General features: G+C 40.2%; 1 protein-coding gene across 3 annotated transcripts in view; it reads left to right on the top strand.

Annotated features, from left to right (window-relative positions):
- The window catches only part of parga (poly (ADP-ribose) glycohydrolase a), a 196,416-nt gene that overhangs the window by 113,926 nt on the left and 63,762 nt on the right, over nucleotides 1-18,728 (top strand). For all 3 annotated transcript variants that reach the window (XM_059640270.1, XM_048563467.2, XM_048563466.2), the window contains 2 exons: nucleotides 8,390-8,450; nucleotides 18,524-18,599. In XM_059640270.1, the coding sequence (XP_059496253.1) occupies nucleotides 8,390-8,450; nucleotides 18,524-18,599 (137 nt within the window). The remainder of the gene's footprint in view (nucleotides 1-8,389; nucleotides 8,451-18,523; nucleotides 18,600-18,728) is intronic.

Here is an 18,728-nt window from a genome sequence, read left to right as displayed (position 1 = left end):
CCCACCTGTAAAGCAGCATCAAATAAAGTAGACTTTACAAGTACCTGGTGCCAATCATAATGTAGCATGGATTCACATTGTTGATTCTCCGCCTCTCCCACTTGAATCTTGATGATAATGTGAGGATTGCAAACAGAGGTCAGGTTTGTCTCCAGAGATGAGAAGGAAAAATAACACTCTGTTTCTCCTCACTCGCCACAAGTAGTTACTTTCAAGTTAGTCAGAAATATCCTCACCCAGTAAGCAAAGAGAGCAACTCTTTGATTTTATCAATTTGAAACAGTAGAAATTTTTTTATAAAAAATAAAAGTATGAGCTCATGGTAGTTTGAAAACCTGGAGTACTGTGTTCACCTTTGGTCCCCTTACTTGAGGAGGGATGTGGTTGTATTGGAGGCAGGTCCAAAGAATTTCACGAGACTGATTCCAGAGATTAGTGATCTGTCTTGTAAAGAGAGATTGAGCAGTCTGGGTTTATATTCTCAAGTTTAGAAGAATGAGAAGGGATCTAATTGAGATATGTAAGATACTAACAGAGTTGACAAATTAGATTTAGAAAGGATGTTTCCCCTCATCGGGCAATCTGATACGACTGCTTAACATTCAACAGTGTTACCATCACTGAATCCCCACTGTCGACATCCTGACCAACAGAGGCAAGCATACCAAATGCCTTCTTCACAATTGTCTCTACCTTGAATCCACTTCAAGGAACTAAAAACCTGCTCCCCAAAGTCTCTTTATTTGGCAACACTCCCCAGGATCTTACCATTAAGGTAAGGTGACTTGCTCTACCGAAACAAATCTGTCAAATAGCAATATGCCATACTGATTGTTTCATCTCTCATGCTCAAGACCATTTTCCAGAATGTCCGACTGAAGTAACAGATTCTGGTCATTGTTTGACATTGTTCGACATTGACCAGAAGCTGAACTGGACTTGACATAGTCACAAGAGTCACATAGTTACAAGAGCAGGTCAGACGCTAGGAACATTATGGTGAATAACTTGCCTCCTGACTCCCCAAAATCTATCTACAAGGCACAAGTCAGGAGCGTGATGGAATTCTCCCTGCTTGTATGGATGGGTGCAACTCCAAAAACACTCAAGAAGCTTGACACCATTCAGTACAAAGCAACTCTGTTCATCGGCACTACATCCATTTGCGTCCACTCTCCCCACCGCCAATGCTTGGCATGGTGGCAGCCGAGTAAACTGTCTACAAGATGCACTGCCGAAGTTCACCAGAGATCCTCAGCACATTCCAAACTCTCAACCACTTCCGTCTAGAAGGACAAGGACAGCAGATACATGGCTACGCCACCACTTGAAAGTACCTCTCCAAGCCACTTGACACTGACATGGAAACGATTCACTGTACCTTCACTGTCACTGGGTCACAATTTTGGAATTCCCTCCGTCATAGCATTGTGGGCCAACCCAGAGCAGGTGGATTACAGCAGTTAATGAAGGCAGCCCACCACCATCATCTCAAGGGCAACTAGGGATAGATAATAAATGCTGGCCAGCCAGCGACATTGACATCCCACAAATTAATAAAAAAAAACTAGGACAAGGGATTTAAAACAGGTGAAGAAAAATTACTCCCCTCAAATAGTCTTGAATCTATGGAGTTCACTGTCCATTATCATTCATCACTCATATGTTGCGCCATGTTTAAAGTGGAAGATGCTGGGACAAATCTTCAAGTTGTAATGGGTGAAGGGTTATGGAAAGTGGGCGGAAAATGGAGTTGAGGTCAAGATACGATCAGCCACAATCATGTCAAATGGTGGAGCAGGGATGGGGGGGCGAAATTGCATACACCTGCACCTAGTTCAAATTAAGGAAGTGATGTCAACAAAATTGACAAACTTTGAAAGAAATAAAAGCTTAAAAACAATTGATCTTTGTTTTGAGATTGAGTATTAGTATTATTGAGGGGTGACATCTCAATATCAGCCATGTTCATGGCACCACAAGTGGCTGTGCTGCAACAGAAGCGGGGCGGGGTGCGGAGAAATGTGCAGCAGGGCTGTAGTGTCGCAGATGGTGTTTAACCTAGATAAATGTGAGGTACTGCATATTGGTAGAGCAAGTCACCTTACCTTAATGGTAAGATCCTGGGGAGCGTTGCCAAATAAAGAGACTTTGGGGAGCAGGTTTATAGTTCCTTGAAGTGGATTCGAAGTAGAAACAATTGTGAAGAAGGCATTTGGTATGCTTGCCTCTGTTGGTCAGTGGTTGACTATAGGCATTGGGAGGTCACATTGCAATTGTACAGGATATTAGTTAGGCCATTTTTGGAATACTGTGTTCAATTCTGATTTCCCTGCTTTGGAAAGCTGTTGTTAAACTTAAAGGGGTTCAGAAAAGATTTACCAGGATATTGCCAGGGTTGGAGGGTTTGAGCTGTAGGAAGAGGCAGAATGTGCTGGGACTATTTTTCCTGGAGCGTTAGAGGCTGAGGAGTAACCTTATGTAGAAGTGTATAAAATCATGAGGGCCAGTGAGAGGTAAGTAGTCAAGGTCAAAAATAGAAATTACTGGGAAAACTCAGCAGCTGTGGCAGCATCTGTGGAGAGAAATCAGTGTTAATATTTTGAGTCGAGTGACCCGTCCTCACGATCCACAGTCCTTTCAGTTTCTATTTTGAATAGTCAAGGTGTTTTCTCTGGCGTGAAGGAGTCCAAAATAGAGGGTATAGGTTTAAGTTGAGAGGGGAAGGATTTGAAAGGGACCTAAGAGGAAACTTTTTCACATAGAGGATAGTGCATGTATGGAATGAACTGCTTGAGGAAGTGGTGAAGGCTGGTACAATTACAACATTTTAAAAGGCATCAAAATGGAAATATGAATTGGAAGGGTTTAGAGGGATGTGGCTCAAATGCTGGCAAATGGGACTAGACTAATTTAGATATCTGGTCAGCATGAGTCAGTTGGACCAAAGGGTCTGTTTCCATGCTGTACATCTCTCTGACTCTTGAAAGGGAAAGTAGTAAGGGGCACAGACAGGCATTTCTGTGGCCACTATCATGAATCCAGGATGATATATTGCCTACCTGGTGTCAGGGTCCAGGTTGGGGATTTCACAGAGCAGCTGGAGGATCTTCTGGAGCGGAGGTCCAGTGGTCATGGTACACATAGGTACCAACAACATAGGTAAACAAAGGCCCTGAAAGCTGAATATCGGAGGTTAAGAGTGAAATTGAAATGCAGGACCCAAATGTTGTAATCTCAGGATTTCTCCCAGTACTGAGTGCCAGAGAGAACTGGGATAAAAGCAACAGACGGATCATAGATCAGTGTACCTGGCGAAATGGTACACCAGGGAGGGCATTTACATTCTTGAGGCTAAGGGACTGTTTCTGGGGAGGTTGGAACCTGTACAAGCTTGATCGGGTGCACCTGAGCAGAGCTGGGACAAATATCCTTGCAAGGGCTTATGGTAATCATATTGGAGAGGTTTTAAGCTAGTATGGCAGGAGGCTGGGAACCAAACTGTAGTCTTAGACAGGCCAGATTCCGATCACGAAAAGGGAGGTAGAACGTTAGTTAGTGATGTAGTCAGTGACTCGGAAACAAAGATTAGAAAGCATCAAGCAAAGGAAATTGACAGGGTTGAGCTGTTTGTACTTAAATACAACAAGTATTACAAACAAGGCAGATGAACTAAGGGCACACATACATGGCAGTACAATGTTGTTGTTGCCAGACCAGAAACTTGGTTAAAGGACAGGCAAAATTGGTGGCTCAGTTATCCCTGCATTTGGAATTTTCAGGCAGGATAGAGTGAGTGACAAAAATGGAGGGGGTTAGCAGTATTGGTTAAAGCATCAATTATAGTTGTGAGAAGGGGTGATAAACTAAATGGGTTCACAATTGAGTCATTCTGAAGTTAGAAATAATAAACAGGCAGTCATACTGGTAGGAAAATATTACAGACAGCCCAAATAGTAGTGAGAGGGAGATAGAAGAGCATATATGTAGATAAATTTCTACCTGTAGGAATACGAGGGCAGTTGTTGTAGGAGACTTTAACTATCCCAATATCAACTGGATTTCAAACAATGTAAGGGGTGTTGGTGTTGAAAAATCCTTGCACTGTGTCAAGGAAGTTTTTTTTTAAAAACAGTACTTCTCAAGCCTAATGAGAGGAGATGAAATCCTGCAATTAGTTTTGAGAAATGAAGATGGACAATGAGTGAACTGACCATATCTGGTATATGACCCCAATTCAGTTAGATTTAGTTTTGTTGTGGAAAAGTACAGAGATAAATCTGAAGTAAATGTTTTAGATTGGGGTAAGGCAAATTTTACAAAACTGAAGTGATTTGTTGGACTGGACAAGACTGCTAAATCAATGGTAGCCACTTGTGGGAGACACTTTAAAGTGAGAACATTAGGGCACAAAGCAGACAAAAATAAGAATGGTACTGGCAAATTAGACCCCTGTGGTTGCTGAGAAAAATACATGGGAAGTTTAAACAGAAAGAGAAAGCTTATGATCATCACAAAAATCAACACTGCAAATAGGCTGGAGGGGTATTGAAAGTATAAGGATTGTGTTAAAAATGAAATAGTGAAATCAAAGTGACGACATGAAAAAATATTAGCAAGCAAGATGAAGGAAAACCCAAAGGTGTTTTACCGGTATATGAGGAGCAAAAGGATAGTTAGGTCCCTCTTTTTCCTTATCGGAGATAAAGAAGGGAACTTGTGTTACTGAGGATATGGGACAAATTTTAAAATGACTTTTATGCCTCTATATTCACAGAGAAAGGTATGGGTGGATGTAGTAATCGAAGAGGAACAGTACGTAAAATGGAACAAAATAAATCATGAGCAAGTGAGTGATCAGGGAGTTGGAATCCTTGAAAGTTGCCAGGGCCAGATGGATTGTCACCACAAATGTTAAAGGAGTTCAGGGAGGAAGTTGCAGATGCTCTGAAGATTATTTTCTGATCTTCGCTCGACACAGGTCAGGTGCCAGATGAGTCGAGGAATGCAAATATGTTTCCATCATTTAAAAAGTGTACAAAGGAAATGTCAAACAATTATAGACCAGTTAGTTTTTTTTCAGTGGTGGGCAAATTAGATTCAATCCTGAGAGGTTGGATAAACTGTCACTTTTAAAGACATGGATTAGTCAGGAGTAGTCAGCATGGCTTTGTTAAAGGAAGTTCATGACTTACAAATGTAATAGAATTCTTTGAAAAAGTGACGAGGTGTATCCGTGAGGGTAGGGCAGTAAATTTTGTCTACATGTATTTTAGTAAGACATTTGACAAGGTTCCACATGGCAGACTTTTCAAAAGAGTAAAAGCCCATAGGCTACGGAGTAATGTGTCAAACTGGATCCACTGTTGGCTCAGTTGCAAGAAATAGAGTAATGGTTGATGGCAACCCTTGCAAATGGAAAGCTGTTTCAAGTGTTGTTCAGCAGGGCTTGGTATTGGAATCCCTGCAGCTTGTCTTGCATATTAATGATTTGGACTTGAACGTGGGCATACAAATAGGGAATTTACAGACAACTCGAAAATCGGCCACGTAGTGGATAGTGTAGAGGATAGCTGTAAGCTCACAAGTGATACCAATAGGATGGTGGAGTGGGCAGATAGAGTTCAAGTCTGAGAGGTGTGTGGTAATGCATTTAGGGAATTCAACATGAAGTGAGAGATGTAAATATTCAAGTGCACAGTTCGCTAAAGGTAGTTGTACAGGCGGATAAGATTTGTAAAGAATACATATACCATGCTATTATTCATTGCCAGAGATATGGAATGCAAAAGTCAGGATGTAATGATGAAAATGAATAAGACACTGGTGAGGCTACAGCTGGAGTATTGTGCACAGTTTGGTCACCATATTATAAGAAGGATGCAGTTTTTCTGGAAAGGATTTACGAGAATGTTGCTTAAGCTGGCAAATTGTAGCTGTGAAGAGAGATTGGAGAGGTTGAGGTTGTTTTTCTTGTACAAAGAAGGCTGACTGGCAACATGATCGAGGGGTACAAAATTGTCAGGGATCGAGGTAGAGTATACTCAAGGAACCTGTTTCCCATGGCAGAGAATTCAAAAGTCAGGGGTCATAAGTTCAAGCAAGGTGGCAGAAGCATGATTAGAGGGGGCATGAGGAGAACATTTTTAATGGAGAGAGTGGTGGGTGTCTGGAATTCGATGTCTGAGTTGTCATAGAGGCAGAGACTCTAAACTCTTGCAAAAAGTTCCTGGATGTACCTTAAGTGCTGTAAAGCTGCAGAGCTCTGGGCCGTGTGCCAGAAGATGGGATCAGAAAGATATCTGGGTGTCTTTGGGCCAGTACTGACAAGATGGGCTGAATGGCCCTATTCTGTGCTGTATCATTTTTATGGTTCTGTCCTTTTGAAAGACAGAATGGTGCCAATGCCAATGTTTCATCAGGCGTGTGAGCAGGAGTTTTTTTTTATAATTACTCCCAAACATTCTCTTGTGTACTAATTAAATTACTTCTCATCAATGAAACAGACCATTATCATTTGCTGTGTTCTCTCTTCACAGCTACAATTTGCCAGCTTAAGCAACATCCTCGTAAAATACATTTTAAATATGTTGTGAACCCAATGAATTCTCCTGTTACATTGGAGTTAGCCATTAATGTACCACAAAATTGTCTTGAAGACATTTTATGGAAACTAAATTCTGGATAAACCTGTTGCTTAAGAATTGCTAATTTGGCCACTGCATCTTGCTGATGCTGCATTAGATTCCTCACTTTGACACGCTTTGGATTCATCCCACATGTGCTGTAACAACTGCCTGATCAAAAGTAAAAGTTATAAGTAAAGAATGCAATCTGTCATTTAGGATGTGACGTTGTCACCTTCATTTTATTTAAATTGAGATCTGTCAACTGTTAATCTACCTGGGTTCATTAATGTTAGCTACCATATTGAGCGATCTGGCCGCTGACTTATTGTGGAAGCTGACTGTCAACTGGCGTGGTTAAAAGGAGCAGGGATATTGCAACAGAATTACTTTTTGTTCTGAATTGATACTTTACATATTCCTTCAGTATTTCTGAACAGATGGAGAAGTTTGGTGTTGTAAGTTGCTTTATCCGTTGTAGGTAAAGTAGAGCAACGAAGAGTAATTTCATATAATTGAAAACATTCCTATTCCGATACTCTCTTACAAAACCAAAGAACCATAAGTATTAGCGTGCCAGCATGAGTCATTTAAATTTAAAGAAAACATTAAAACAGTTTTTCGGTTCCTGTCCAGTCATGGTTTCCTTTGTAACCTTTGGTTGTTAATCCTCCTTTGTGTTGCCCTTATAAATTTTTACAAGCTTCTGTCAGCAGCTACAGTGGTGAAAACGAGGTATAGATACTGATGTGTGAAGTGTTCTCCTGTATAGCCCACTCATGAATTGTCCATTGCTTATTTCTCAGAGATCCTCCTTGTGTTGTCATGATTTCCTTGTATTGTTCTACTGGAATCTGAGTGTCTTTTGACATCTCTGCTTAGCAGTGAATGGGACGTATAGTAAAGCAAATATAATATACTTGCAAAAAACACCTCTATAAGCTACAGAACACAACATTCTACAGAATGCTCCAGCAAACCCTCTCTGAATTGTACAGTGCCTTCAGTGGAGGATAGTTGCATAATTCCAATTATGCTAGTAGAACCAATCCCTGTTATATAAATATGGTGACTAACTGAGGAATTTCCTAATCATTTTTATTATGGCTGGGAAAAGTGATGTCATTTTATGTGATACCTTACCGAGATAGACTCAGAATATAAGCCATATTGAGAAGTAACCCCTTTTTCAGCCATTGTTGTTTCTTTAGAAAAAAGCTCCTTAATTTAACTTGTGTACAAATCCTTTCTGTGAACAACAAACAAAGGGTAAAAATATAACTTTTAGATTTGGTTTCCTGGAGAATGTATGGTTTGATGAGCCAAACTGATTTCTAATTTGACTCCTACTTTAAGCGATATCTGATTCTTTAGATGTAGCTATCCTTACATTGTCACATCTTACACCTTCTGAAAGTTGCTTTTGTGGCTACCTAATTCACTGCAGATAAAGGAAAAAAGGATTGAATAGCTATTGGGAATAGCAGTGATGATATGCTCTTCCCAAGAGCCACAGTGGGGCAAATAACCTCTTTCTTTGTTGTAACCATACAATGATTTTTAGTTAAATATCTATGTTCAGTATTTTTTAAAGGCAGAATTTGTCCAACAGTGCAATATGACCTTTTGTTTGTAATGTCCATATTGTAATAAATGTAACATTTTAATTTGTATAACTATTCATACAAGTCAATTTAATGTGTCTAGATATATTATTTTGGATGCCTCTGTCTTTTATTAATTTCTTTCTCTTTTTGTCTTAGAACCCACAGGCTTAGTAACATTTCAGCGACAGTGTCTACATGACTTCCCTGAGTGGGAAAGGTAAGAGAAGTCTACCAACCTATACTTGGGTTTAAATTTAACAGGGACATTGACTTCATTGTATTTACTTACTGGTCAGTCGTCACATTGTGCTTGAGCATTCTTTTGTTTGATATAACGCTGTTGAAAGTGATTGAGATTGTGAATAATCTATAATGTTTATACACTTAACACCTGCTCCCTAGTCTGCGAAGAAGACTTCATAGCTGAGGCCAAAAATCACGTTCAAACTGTCCAAAGTGAAAGTTTATCTCGGTCTATTACATTGTGTACAATTGATTCAGATTGGATGGTTGTTACGATCAATCTGAATGTTTGAATTGAATAGGTTTTTGTAGCAATATAGTTTTAATGTTGATAAAATAACTGAAGATTTTAAAAGCAAATGCTGTGGCTGCTGGAAAATTTAATGTAAACAAAAATGCCGAAAATATTCCAGTTAAACCATCTTTGTTCTGATGACAGTTTACCCACCTGAAGCATTAACTGTATCTCACTGCACAATAGTTAATTTTCCCCGGTGCTGTAGGTAAGGATCCATATATGAATGGCCATACCTTAACACAGAAATCAAGATCCCTAAAAAGTAAGCCAATGGATTTAATGTGTTGCAAGAAATTGCTTTTCTCTAAAATATTACACCTGTATTAGTGCTGGATGAATAGATAGCCCTAAGCATGTATTTTTGAAGTTTATTGCAGGATAATGTAACTTAAAGTAGCCATCAAAGAGACAACGTTCCAGTTCCCCCCGGCACTCAGAGTGCAGTTTGAATAGTAAAGTGCAGAGAAGATAGGTTCCTTCAAGGTTATGTTGCAAATGTGAGGTATGAAGCACAACCACTCACATCAGCCGAAAGGCCTTCTCAAAATATCATACAAAGAGTCAGGTTGCTAAATAAATAAACAAGGAAAGCCAGTCGAAATCTATAAAGTGTGTATTGAAATACTTTCCATTATACCGCATTAATCTAAGATGTAAATTATTTTTCTGCCTTTAGGTTGACGGCAGCCTGCTAGTCCTTATTTTTCAAGGAAGGTAGTTGCTAGTACTATTCATAGAGATTTAGATGAATTTGTCTGGGGGATGGGTGGAGGTTCAGTAGGGGTGATGCATATACAAGTCTAGAGGAAAAGACGAGTCAGTTTACAAGATGAATGTATGTTGTCATGTTAAAGCATAAGGCAGCATGGCAAAGCTAGATGACATTTATTTTAATGCAAGGTATCTTGTAAGTAAGACAAATAAGAAATTTCTGGAGAAATTCTGCGAGTCTGGCAGCATCTGTAAAGAGAAAGCAGAGTTAATGTTTTAGTTTCAGATCTGAAGAAGAGTAACTGGACCTGAAGCCTTAACTCTGTTTTCTCTCCAGACCTGCAGAGTTCCTCCAGCAATTTGTTTTTGTTTGAGATTTCAAACATCCACAGTTCTTTATTATATTGGAGATGAGTGGATGATGTAATGAGCACATGGGACTGTGATATCATTACTGTCGTAGAGACGTGAGGGTCAGGACAGTCAACGCCACATTCTGTCGTATAGAACCTTTGTGCAAAAAGGAGGGTGTGACTGTAGTAGAGGCAATGGTGTCGCAATATTGATCAAGGAATTAATTACTGCAGTGAGGAGGAATAATATTTTGGACGGTTCTTCAAATGGGGTCATAAGGGTAGAACCTAAAAATAAAAAGGGAGCAGTCACATTGCTGGGAGTGTACAATAGATCCCCAAGCAGTCAGGGAGCCATAGAATAGCAGTTACATAGGCAGGTCTCTCTAAAATTAGGGAGCAAAGTCATGCGAGTGATAAAAGTGCCAGTGCGGGGAACATTTCAGTGACAGTGAACATATTGCAGTAAGATTGAAGGTACAGGTAGTTCTCCTATAACCTGATAGTTGCGTTCTTGTGTGACCTTGCACTATAGGAAATTGCCGTAGAAAATCGTTATACCTGTGCAGCAGAAAGTACACACAATCCAAACAGTGTCTGCTTTTCATCAATGGTGTTGCAGCCAATTCATGTTAATGAAACATGCATTATTGCAGAACTACCTGTGGTTGTGGGAAAGGATAAAGATGGACCAGAAGTAAAATTTATGAATTTGCGGAAGGTCGCTTTTTATAGAAGGTAGGATCTGGCATTAGTAGACTACAGGCAGCCATTTGTAGGAAAGTCTACACCAGAGCAGTGGGAGGCATTCGAAACAGAAGCATAGTGTATGCAGGTTGATGTATTCCTATTAAGGTGAAGGGCGAGAGCAAGTGATCCAGAGATGTACAGGATTGGATAAAGAAAAAAAAGGGAAGCTGATGGCGGCTACCATGGGTTCAAAACAGGAGAAACAAAGAGGAGTATAGAACATTCAGGGGATTACACAAGCAAAGAGGCTGCATAAAGCAACACTGATGGGTAAAATAAATAAAAATCCATTTTATAAGCACCTTGTAAGTTTTATAAGTACATTAGGGGTAAGAGCATAACCAAGGAAAGAGTAATGACCAGAGTGGTACTCTAATGTGGAAACAAAAGATGTAGGAGAGCTTTTAAATGAGTACTTTGCATGAGCTGTATTGCACCATTCACGATAGAGATGGCCACTGTGAGTATACAGACCTGGGAGGATGATGTGATAGGCTTGAACAAATTAGCAATGAAAGAGAGGACGTATTATCTGCTTTAGTGTGCCTAAAAGCCAGATGCAGATGAAGTGTATTCCAGGCTGCAGGGGTAGGCAAAGGAGGAGACTACTGAGGTTCTGTCACTAATTTTCAAATCCCCTCTCGCCTCAGTAGAGGTAGCAGAGGGCTGAAGGACAGCTAATATTGTGTTTTAGTTTGAGAAGCATGGCTGGGCTAAACAACGAAACTATAGGCCGATGAGTCTAATATCAGTGGCAGGGAAGCATTGAGAAAAAAATTCTGTGGGACAGAATTAATCTCCAGTAACAGTATTCACCAAGGAGAGGGACTTGACGGATGTTGAGGTTAGGGATAGATGTTTGCTTAGTCTAGGTCAAGTTGACATAAGGAAGGAGGAAGTGTTAGGTATCCTAAAAGACATTAAGGTGGACAAGTCCCCAGGTCCGGATGGGATCTATCCCAGGTTACTAAGGGAAGCGAGAGAGGAAATAGCCGGGGCCCTAACAGATATCTTTGCAGTGTCCTTAGACACTGGTGAGGTTCCAGATGACTGGAGACTTGCTAATGTTGTCCCCTTGCTTAAAAAGGGCAGCAAGGATAATCCAGGTAATTATCGACTGGTGAGCCTGACGTCAGTGGTAGGGAAGCTACTGGAGAAGATACTGAGGGATAGGATCTATTCCCATTTGGAAGAAAATGGGCTTATCAGTGATAGGCAAAATGGTTTTGTACAGGGAAGGTCATGTCCTACCAGCTTAATAGAATTCTTTGAGGACGTGACAAAGTTGATTGATGAGGGAAAGGCAGTAGATGTCATATACATGGACTTCAGTAAGGCGTTTGATAAGGTTCCCCATGGCAGGCTGATGGAGAAAGTGAAGTCACATGGGGTCCAGGGTGTGCTAGCTAGATGGATAAAAAACTGGCTGGGCAACAGGAGACAGAGGGTAGTAGTAAAAGGGAGTTTCTCAAATTGGAGACCTGTAACCAGTGGTGTTCCACAGGGATCTGTGCTGGGACCACTGTTGTTTGTGATATATGTGAATGATCTGGAGGAAGGTGTAGGTGGTCTGATCAGCAAGTTTGCTGATAACGCTAAGATTGGTGGAGTAGCTGATAGTGAAGGGGGCTGTCAGAAATTACATCAGAATATAGATAGACTGGCGAGTTGGGCAGATAAATGGCAGATGGAGTTCAATCCGGGCAAATGCGAGGTGATGCATTTTGCAAGATCAAATTCAAGGGCAAACTATACAGTAAATGGAAAAGTCCTAGGGAAAATTGACGAACAGAGAGATCTGGATGTTCAGGCCCATTGTTCCCTGAAGGTGACAACGCAGGTCAATAGGATGGTCGAGAAGGCATATGGCATGCTTTCCTTCATTGGGCGGGGTATTGAATACAAGAGTTGGCAGGTCATGTTGCAGTTGTATAGGACTTTGGTTCGGCCACATTTGGAGTACTGTGTACAGTTCTGGTCACCACTTTACCAAAAGGATGTGGATGCTTTGGAGAGGGTGCAGAGGAGGTTCACCAGGATGTTGCCTGGTATGGAGGGTGCTAGCTATGAAGAGAGGTTGAATAGGTTAGGATTATTTTCATTAGAAAGACGGACATTACGGGGCGACCTGATTGAGGTCTACAAAATCATGAGGGATAAAGACAGGGTGGATAGCAAAAAGCTTCTTCCCCCAGAGTGGGGGACTCAATTACTAGGGATCATGAGTTCAAAGTGAGAGGAGGAAAGTTTAAGGGAGATATGCGTGGAAAGTCCTTTACACAGAGGGTGGTGGGCGCCTGGAACGTGTTGCCAGTGGAGGTTTTAGGCGCAGACACGTTAGCGTCTTTTAAGATATATTTGGACAGGTACATGGATGGGCAGGGAGCAAACGGACACAGACCGTTAGAAAATAGATGACATGTTAGACAGAGGATCGTGATCGGCGCAGGCTTGGAGGGCCGAAGGGCCTGTTCCTATGCTGTAGGTTTCTTTGTTTCTTTGTTTCCACTTAGAGAGGAAAGGATTAATCAAGATAACATGGTTTTGTTGAGGTAGATCATGTCTAAAAAATTTGCATGAATTTTTTGAGGAGACAACTAGGTGTGTAGATTAAGGTTGTTTGATTGACGTAGTCTTCATGGACTTCAAGACTTCTGATCGGATCTTTTGTAAGAAGCTAAGAGCTCATGGGATCCAGGGCAATTGGGCATATTGTATGCCAAATATTCTTAGTGTGATGAGACAAAGGGTAATGTTCAAAGGTTGTTTTTGTGACTGGAAGCGTGTGTCTGTTGGTGTTACCACAGGATTCAGTGCTGGGTCCCTTGCTGTTTGTAGTTGCATCATGGTAAGGAGCTGCTGAGTGAGCACCATGAAGTGGGCAAACCTGCAGCAGACTTATGTGGAACTTAGAAAGAACAGGTGAGAGCAGAGGCATCCCAGAGGTAGGTGGACCAGTGGTGGAGATGTTCCAATAAAATCAAAATGAGACATCGCAGGGCAACAGAGTAATTTTTCTCTCCTGTCTGTTTTTCTGGATATTGATTTACATTAAGGCCTTAAGTACAGATGCAGAACTATGCACAGATAATTAATAGTTTAGAACTTCAAAATTGAATTTCTTCATTTCATAGACTTAAGGAGATTGGTTGTCTGACAAGAACAAGATCTTTCTAACGTGTGATTTTAAAGGAATAAGCGTTAAATGAAAGCAAGTGTTCATGTTATGTTTAGTTAAGATATATCTGGCAAGCTCAGATCCATGATTAGCACGTTCTGTGCTATTTGGGAGACCCTAGATGCTCCTGACAGTTTGGATGACAGTGTGTGCAAGAAGTTCCTCTGGCTGGAGCAATCGAGCTCTGGGTTTTGGAACTCGAGCAACATTTGGGCAGTATGCTGCATTCATGAGGCAGAGAGGTTCATGGACAGCCATTTTAAGTATGTAATTATCCTGCAGCATAAGGTCATGCTGGTACAGAAAGAATGGATGACTGAGAAACATAAGAAAGAGATCAGGCAGGTAGTGAGGGAATCACCGAAGTGCATTTTGCAGTTAAACTGTTTATACCCTTGGAAACTGATGAGAATGATTGCTCCTCCTTGGAGGCCTGCCCGAGTCAAGGCCGTGGACCGTGGGTGGCCCTTCTGCTTGGGCTGAGGAAGAACTATGGGTAGGCAATAGCAGCTAAGGATTTGTTGGTGAGGGGAGTAGATAGATACTTCTGTAATTGTAGACATGACTTCAGGATGGCATGATTCTTCACAATAGCACGCTTGCAAATCTTGCGCGTCGCTTTTAATCTGTGCCTTTTTGTTATTCCATTTACAAGCAGAACAGTTTTTCCCTATCAGTTCTACCCCGCCTGCTCGTGATTTTGAAAACATCCATCACACCTCTTGTCAGCCACCTTCTGTCCAAGGAAAATACTCCCAATTTCTTTAATCTAAACTCACAACTGAATTTTCTCATTGCTGGAAATACTCTTATAATTTGCTTCTGCATTCTGCCCAGTGTATTCACATCCTTCCTATAGTGGGATGTCGAGAACTATCCACAATGCTCAAGCAAAAATTGGAATTATTATGAAGAATTCTGAGGCATAGAATGTATCAAGGGCTTGGAGAGGTAACCAGGAGAGTTGGAGGGTTTGGCATTTGATGTGGCCTGCATGGACTTTAGCTGTATAAGATAACAAAGTGTGGAGCTGGATGAACACAGCAAGCCAAGCAGCATCTTAGGAGCACAAAAGCTGACGTTTCGGGCCTAGACCCTTCATCAGAGCGTCTAGGCCCGAAACGTCAGCTTTTGTGCTCCTAAGACGCTGCTTGGTCTGCTGTGTTCATCCAGCTCCACACTTTGTTATCTTGTATTCTCCAGCACCTGCAGTTCCCATTATCTCTGATGGACTTTATCTGTGTACAGTTTTGTTGGCTACACTGTAGAAAGGATCTGACTGTGCTAGAGACGGTCCTGCAGAGATTCACCAGGAAGTTGCCTGGGTAAGATCGTTTCAGGGAAAGAGAGACCCGATAGGCTGGGGTTGTTTTCCTTAGAGCAGCAAGATTGCAAGAGAACTTGACGAAGGTGTTCAAAATTGCGGGACATAGGTTAGAGGGGACAACGCCTTTCCCCTTACTCAGTGTCAGATGTAGATTTAAGCTGAGTTTAGGTTTGAAGGTTGATTGAGGGAAAATGGTTTCACCCAAAGGGTGATGATATCTGGAACTCATTGCCTGTAAGGTGAGTCAAGGTGGGAACATTCACAAATTTTAGATATTTAGAGGAGCAATTGAAATGTCATAACATACAAGGCTGACGTCTGTCTGCTGGAAATACAATTAGAGAGTAGGATTGATCCAAGCATTGATGCAGCAGTTTTACAAAGAAATGGAAATTGGTCAGTGCATCAATCTGTATTATTCTGTTGTTACAGCATTCAAGATAGGTATGACATTAATAAAGGCTTAGGATTAAGTAATTGCTAGTTTGATGCAGTTTGATGAATAAAGAATTGCAAGGAGCTTACAGAATTGGAGCAGGGAGTAACAATTGGATTGTGATGCTGTTAATAGTTGACTTCTTAGCTTAATTTCTTCAAACATTGAAAATGAAATGCCAGCCGCCTGAGTGTGGTTCTCCTCTTGCTTATGAAATGAATATCACAGTTTAATTAATTTTACTAAGAACTGAAGTTTGACTTCTTTATTTGTAGCTTATTTGTTTAAGTTGTGTTTAGGCTCTTAGGGTGAAAGCAATTTACGTGTTTCGGAGATTTGCTTCAGTTACACATATAATGCCACTTTTATCCAAGAATTTGAAGTTATCACATAATTTCCAAGCAATATCATATTGCTTAGAAAGCAGCATTAACCCTGAGTTTTCAAACATTTTGACTAATTAATGTGACCTCTTCAATGCAAAGAAGAAAAAACCATAAATAAAAAATATTCAAACACACTCATGGTCTGGGAGATGGTGTGTGATTAGGGAGCAGTCATGAACATTATTTTAAAAACCTGGTGCATGACCTCATTAGAATATTGGTTATTTACTGGTATGGTCAAATGTCTGATCATTAACATGAAAAGTGATATTAGCTATCTTTGGACAGACCTTGGAAGATACTAAAATAATATAAAATATAAAATATTACCTGTGAATATATTTAATTAACTATGCTAATTTAAAATAATGATCAAGCCCACTGGTGTCCATAGATTTGTAATATCAATACACTGGTTAAATTTGTTTCAAAACCTGAGTTCAAAGCTTCCCAGAAACACAGTTTCATGCCATCTGCTATCAGAAATCACTGGGTGAGCTCATAGAGTGAATTACATGTGATAAACTAGCATTTCCTCATTTATACAACCGTGATCTCAATGGAATGCCACCAAAACTTCCTCTAATATCACATGAAAATGTATGGTTGAAGGATACTGAATAGTTTTTATGACTTAAATCCTATTGATTTCACTGCATTAGTAAATATGTTGACCACAATTCTAGCTTTTGAATAGTTTAGGTTACTAGCAAATTAACTTGTCACTGGTTATATTTTCCTTTATCTCAGTTGAAAGAATGAAAAGAAATGGTGATCGCTTTGTCCTCATGTCCGGGTTAATGTCTACCAGTAAGGCCCTACTGTTAATTTGGGACCTAAGGCCAAATTTATTTTCTTTGGCCTGGCCAGTAAATTTATTGCAGAACATTGTCCTGCGAAAATTCATACACTGAGCAATAAGAATGCTCATTGCCATGAATTTAAATGCCACGTAGGATATAAACTTTTACCAATAATTCATGAAGCAAGCACCACTCTGACAGTATGTTACGATTCATTGTTGGAGGTTCAAGGTTCTGCAGTTCTCAATTTTTCTAATTCTGACAAGCTTCCTTTTTTTTAAGTATATGGTTTATCTCTGTTTAATTTAAACTCACTTGGTAGTTAGAATTTCATGCTTGCAGTTCAGTTGACAAATGTACAAAGTATAAATACTTGGGCTGTTAGATTTACATAACTAAATTTTCTCATCTGTATTTAGATATTTCTTCTTGCAAGTTTTGCTAACAAGAATAAAATTGAGACAAATGGTAATCTGATTAGACTCTGATTTTCATGTATTATGTGAATGATGTGCCTATCTTAAGGGCAAGGCTCTTGTTACCCATTCAGCACTGGAGGCAGGTGATGATGGGTGGTAATGTAACTGGACTACTAATGAAGAACACCAGGCTAAAGTTGTGACAGGAGCCTTTGTGGCACATTACGATGTGTCTTTGCCTCAGAATCAGAATTTCAAGGTTCAAGTTCAACCTGTCCTAGATAAAAACGGAAAGAACTGCCGATGCTGAGACAAAAGTAGGGATTGCTGCAAAAGATCAGCAGGTCTGGCAGCATCTGTGGAGAAAAATCAAAGTTAATGTTTCAGGTTGAGTGACTCTTCGTCAACCTGCCCTCGAAGTGTGTTCTGACTTGTTCAAAAATACATTTGCTGCATGTAATTAGCTTGGCATTTTTGACAATAATAATGATTATGTTAATCATTTGAAAACACTTTTAATTATGTTTATATAATTTGTCATGTTCTTAAAGAAGTAATTTCTGATTTCATGAATGTGCACTGGTAATCTTTGAATTTTGAAAGGTATCATTTGAGATAGATAAGCAATATATCATTGTGTTAAGAAGTTAGCAAAAAAGAAGTTCCACTCAGAGTTAATTTACTACTTTGCTAAAAATTGCAGTACCTATCAATAAGCAATGGGTAAGGGTGTATAGCAGTTCAAAGCCAGAATATAGATCATAATAATTAGGTGAATATTCTAGAAGAATGCTGGCATCTGTTTTAAAAAGAGATTTGTTGGTGGGATTTTGATGTTACTAACTAAGCTCTCACTATCAACCAATTATCTCCCTAATTGACCTGGAACAGAATGGTGATGAGCTTTCTCCTTGAACCCCTGCAAAGCTCGGGTTTAATTTCACCACCTCCTATGGTGGGATTTTGGCCCATTTTCCCAGATCATTAGCCTTGGGCTCTGCAATACCATGTCACTGGCATTACCATGATGTTACCTTCTCCCTTACATCTAATATAAATTTATAAAATACATTGACAACAAGGTGTAGAGCTGGATGAACACAGCAGGCCAAGCAGCATCTTAGGAGTAGGAAAGCTGACGTTTCGGGCCTGGACCCTTCATCAGAAAACGAATCAGAAGATTTTATGATAAAGGGTCTTGGCCCAAAACGTCAGCTTTCCTGTTCCTAAGATGCTGCTTGGCCTGCCGTGTTCCTCCGGCTCTACACCTTGTTGCCACAGATTCTCCAGCATCTGCAGTTCCTATTATCTCTTATAAAGTACATTATTTTCCATCTTAGGTATTCAAATGAATTAGATTTATTTAGCTCTAATGTTTGTTTTCAGGTCCACGGAGAAGCTGACCAAACTGCACATTACGTATGAAGGAACAATCGAAGACAATGGTTGTGGCATGCTTCAGGTATGAACAGAATACAAGCTTAAAGAAAGCCATGAAAATTTGCTGATAACCAAAATTATACTGTTTATCATATTTCTTGGACCATCCAAGGAGTTTTGGTAGAGGAGTGATAATGTGGCTGAATGAGTA

The sequence above is a fragment of the Stegostoma tigrinum genome, chromosome 37 (genome assembly GCF_030684315.1).
Source record: "Stegostoma tigrinum isolate sSteTig4 chromosome 37, sSteTig4.hap1, whole genome shotgun sequence".
Classification (NCBI taxonomy): domain Eukaryota; kingdom Metazoa; phylum Chordata; class Chondrichthyes; order Orectolobiformes; family Stegostomatidae; genus Stegostoma; species Stegostoma tigrinum.
This window is presented reverse-complemented; position numbering and strand designations above follow the sequence as displayed.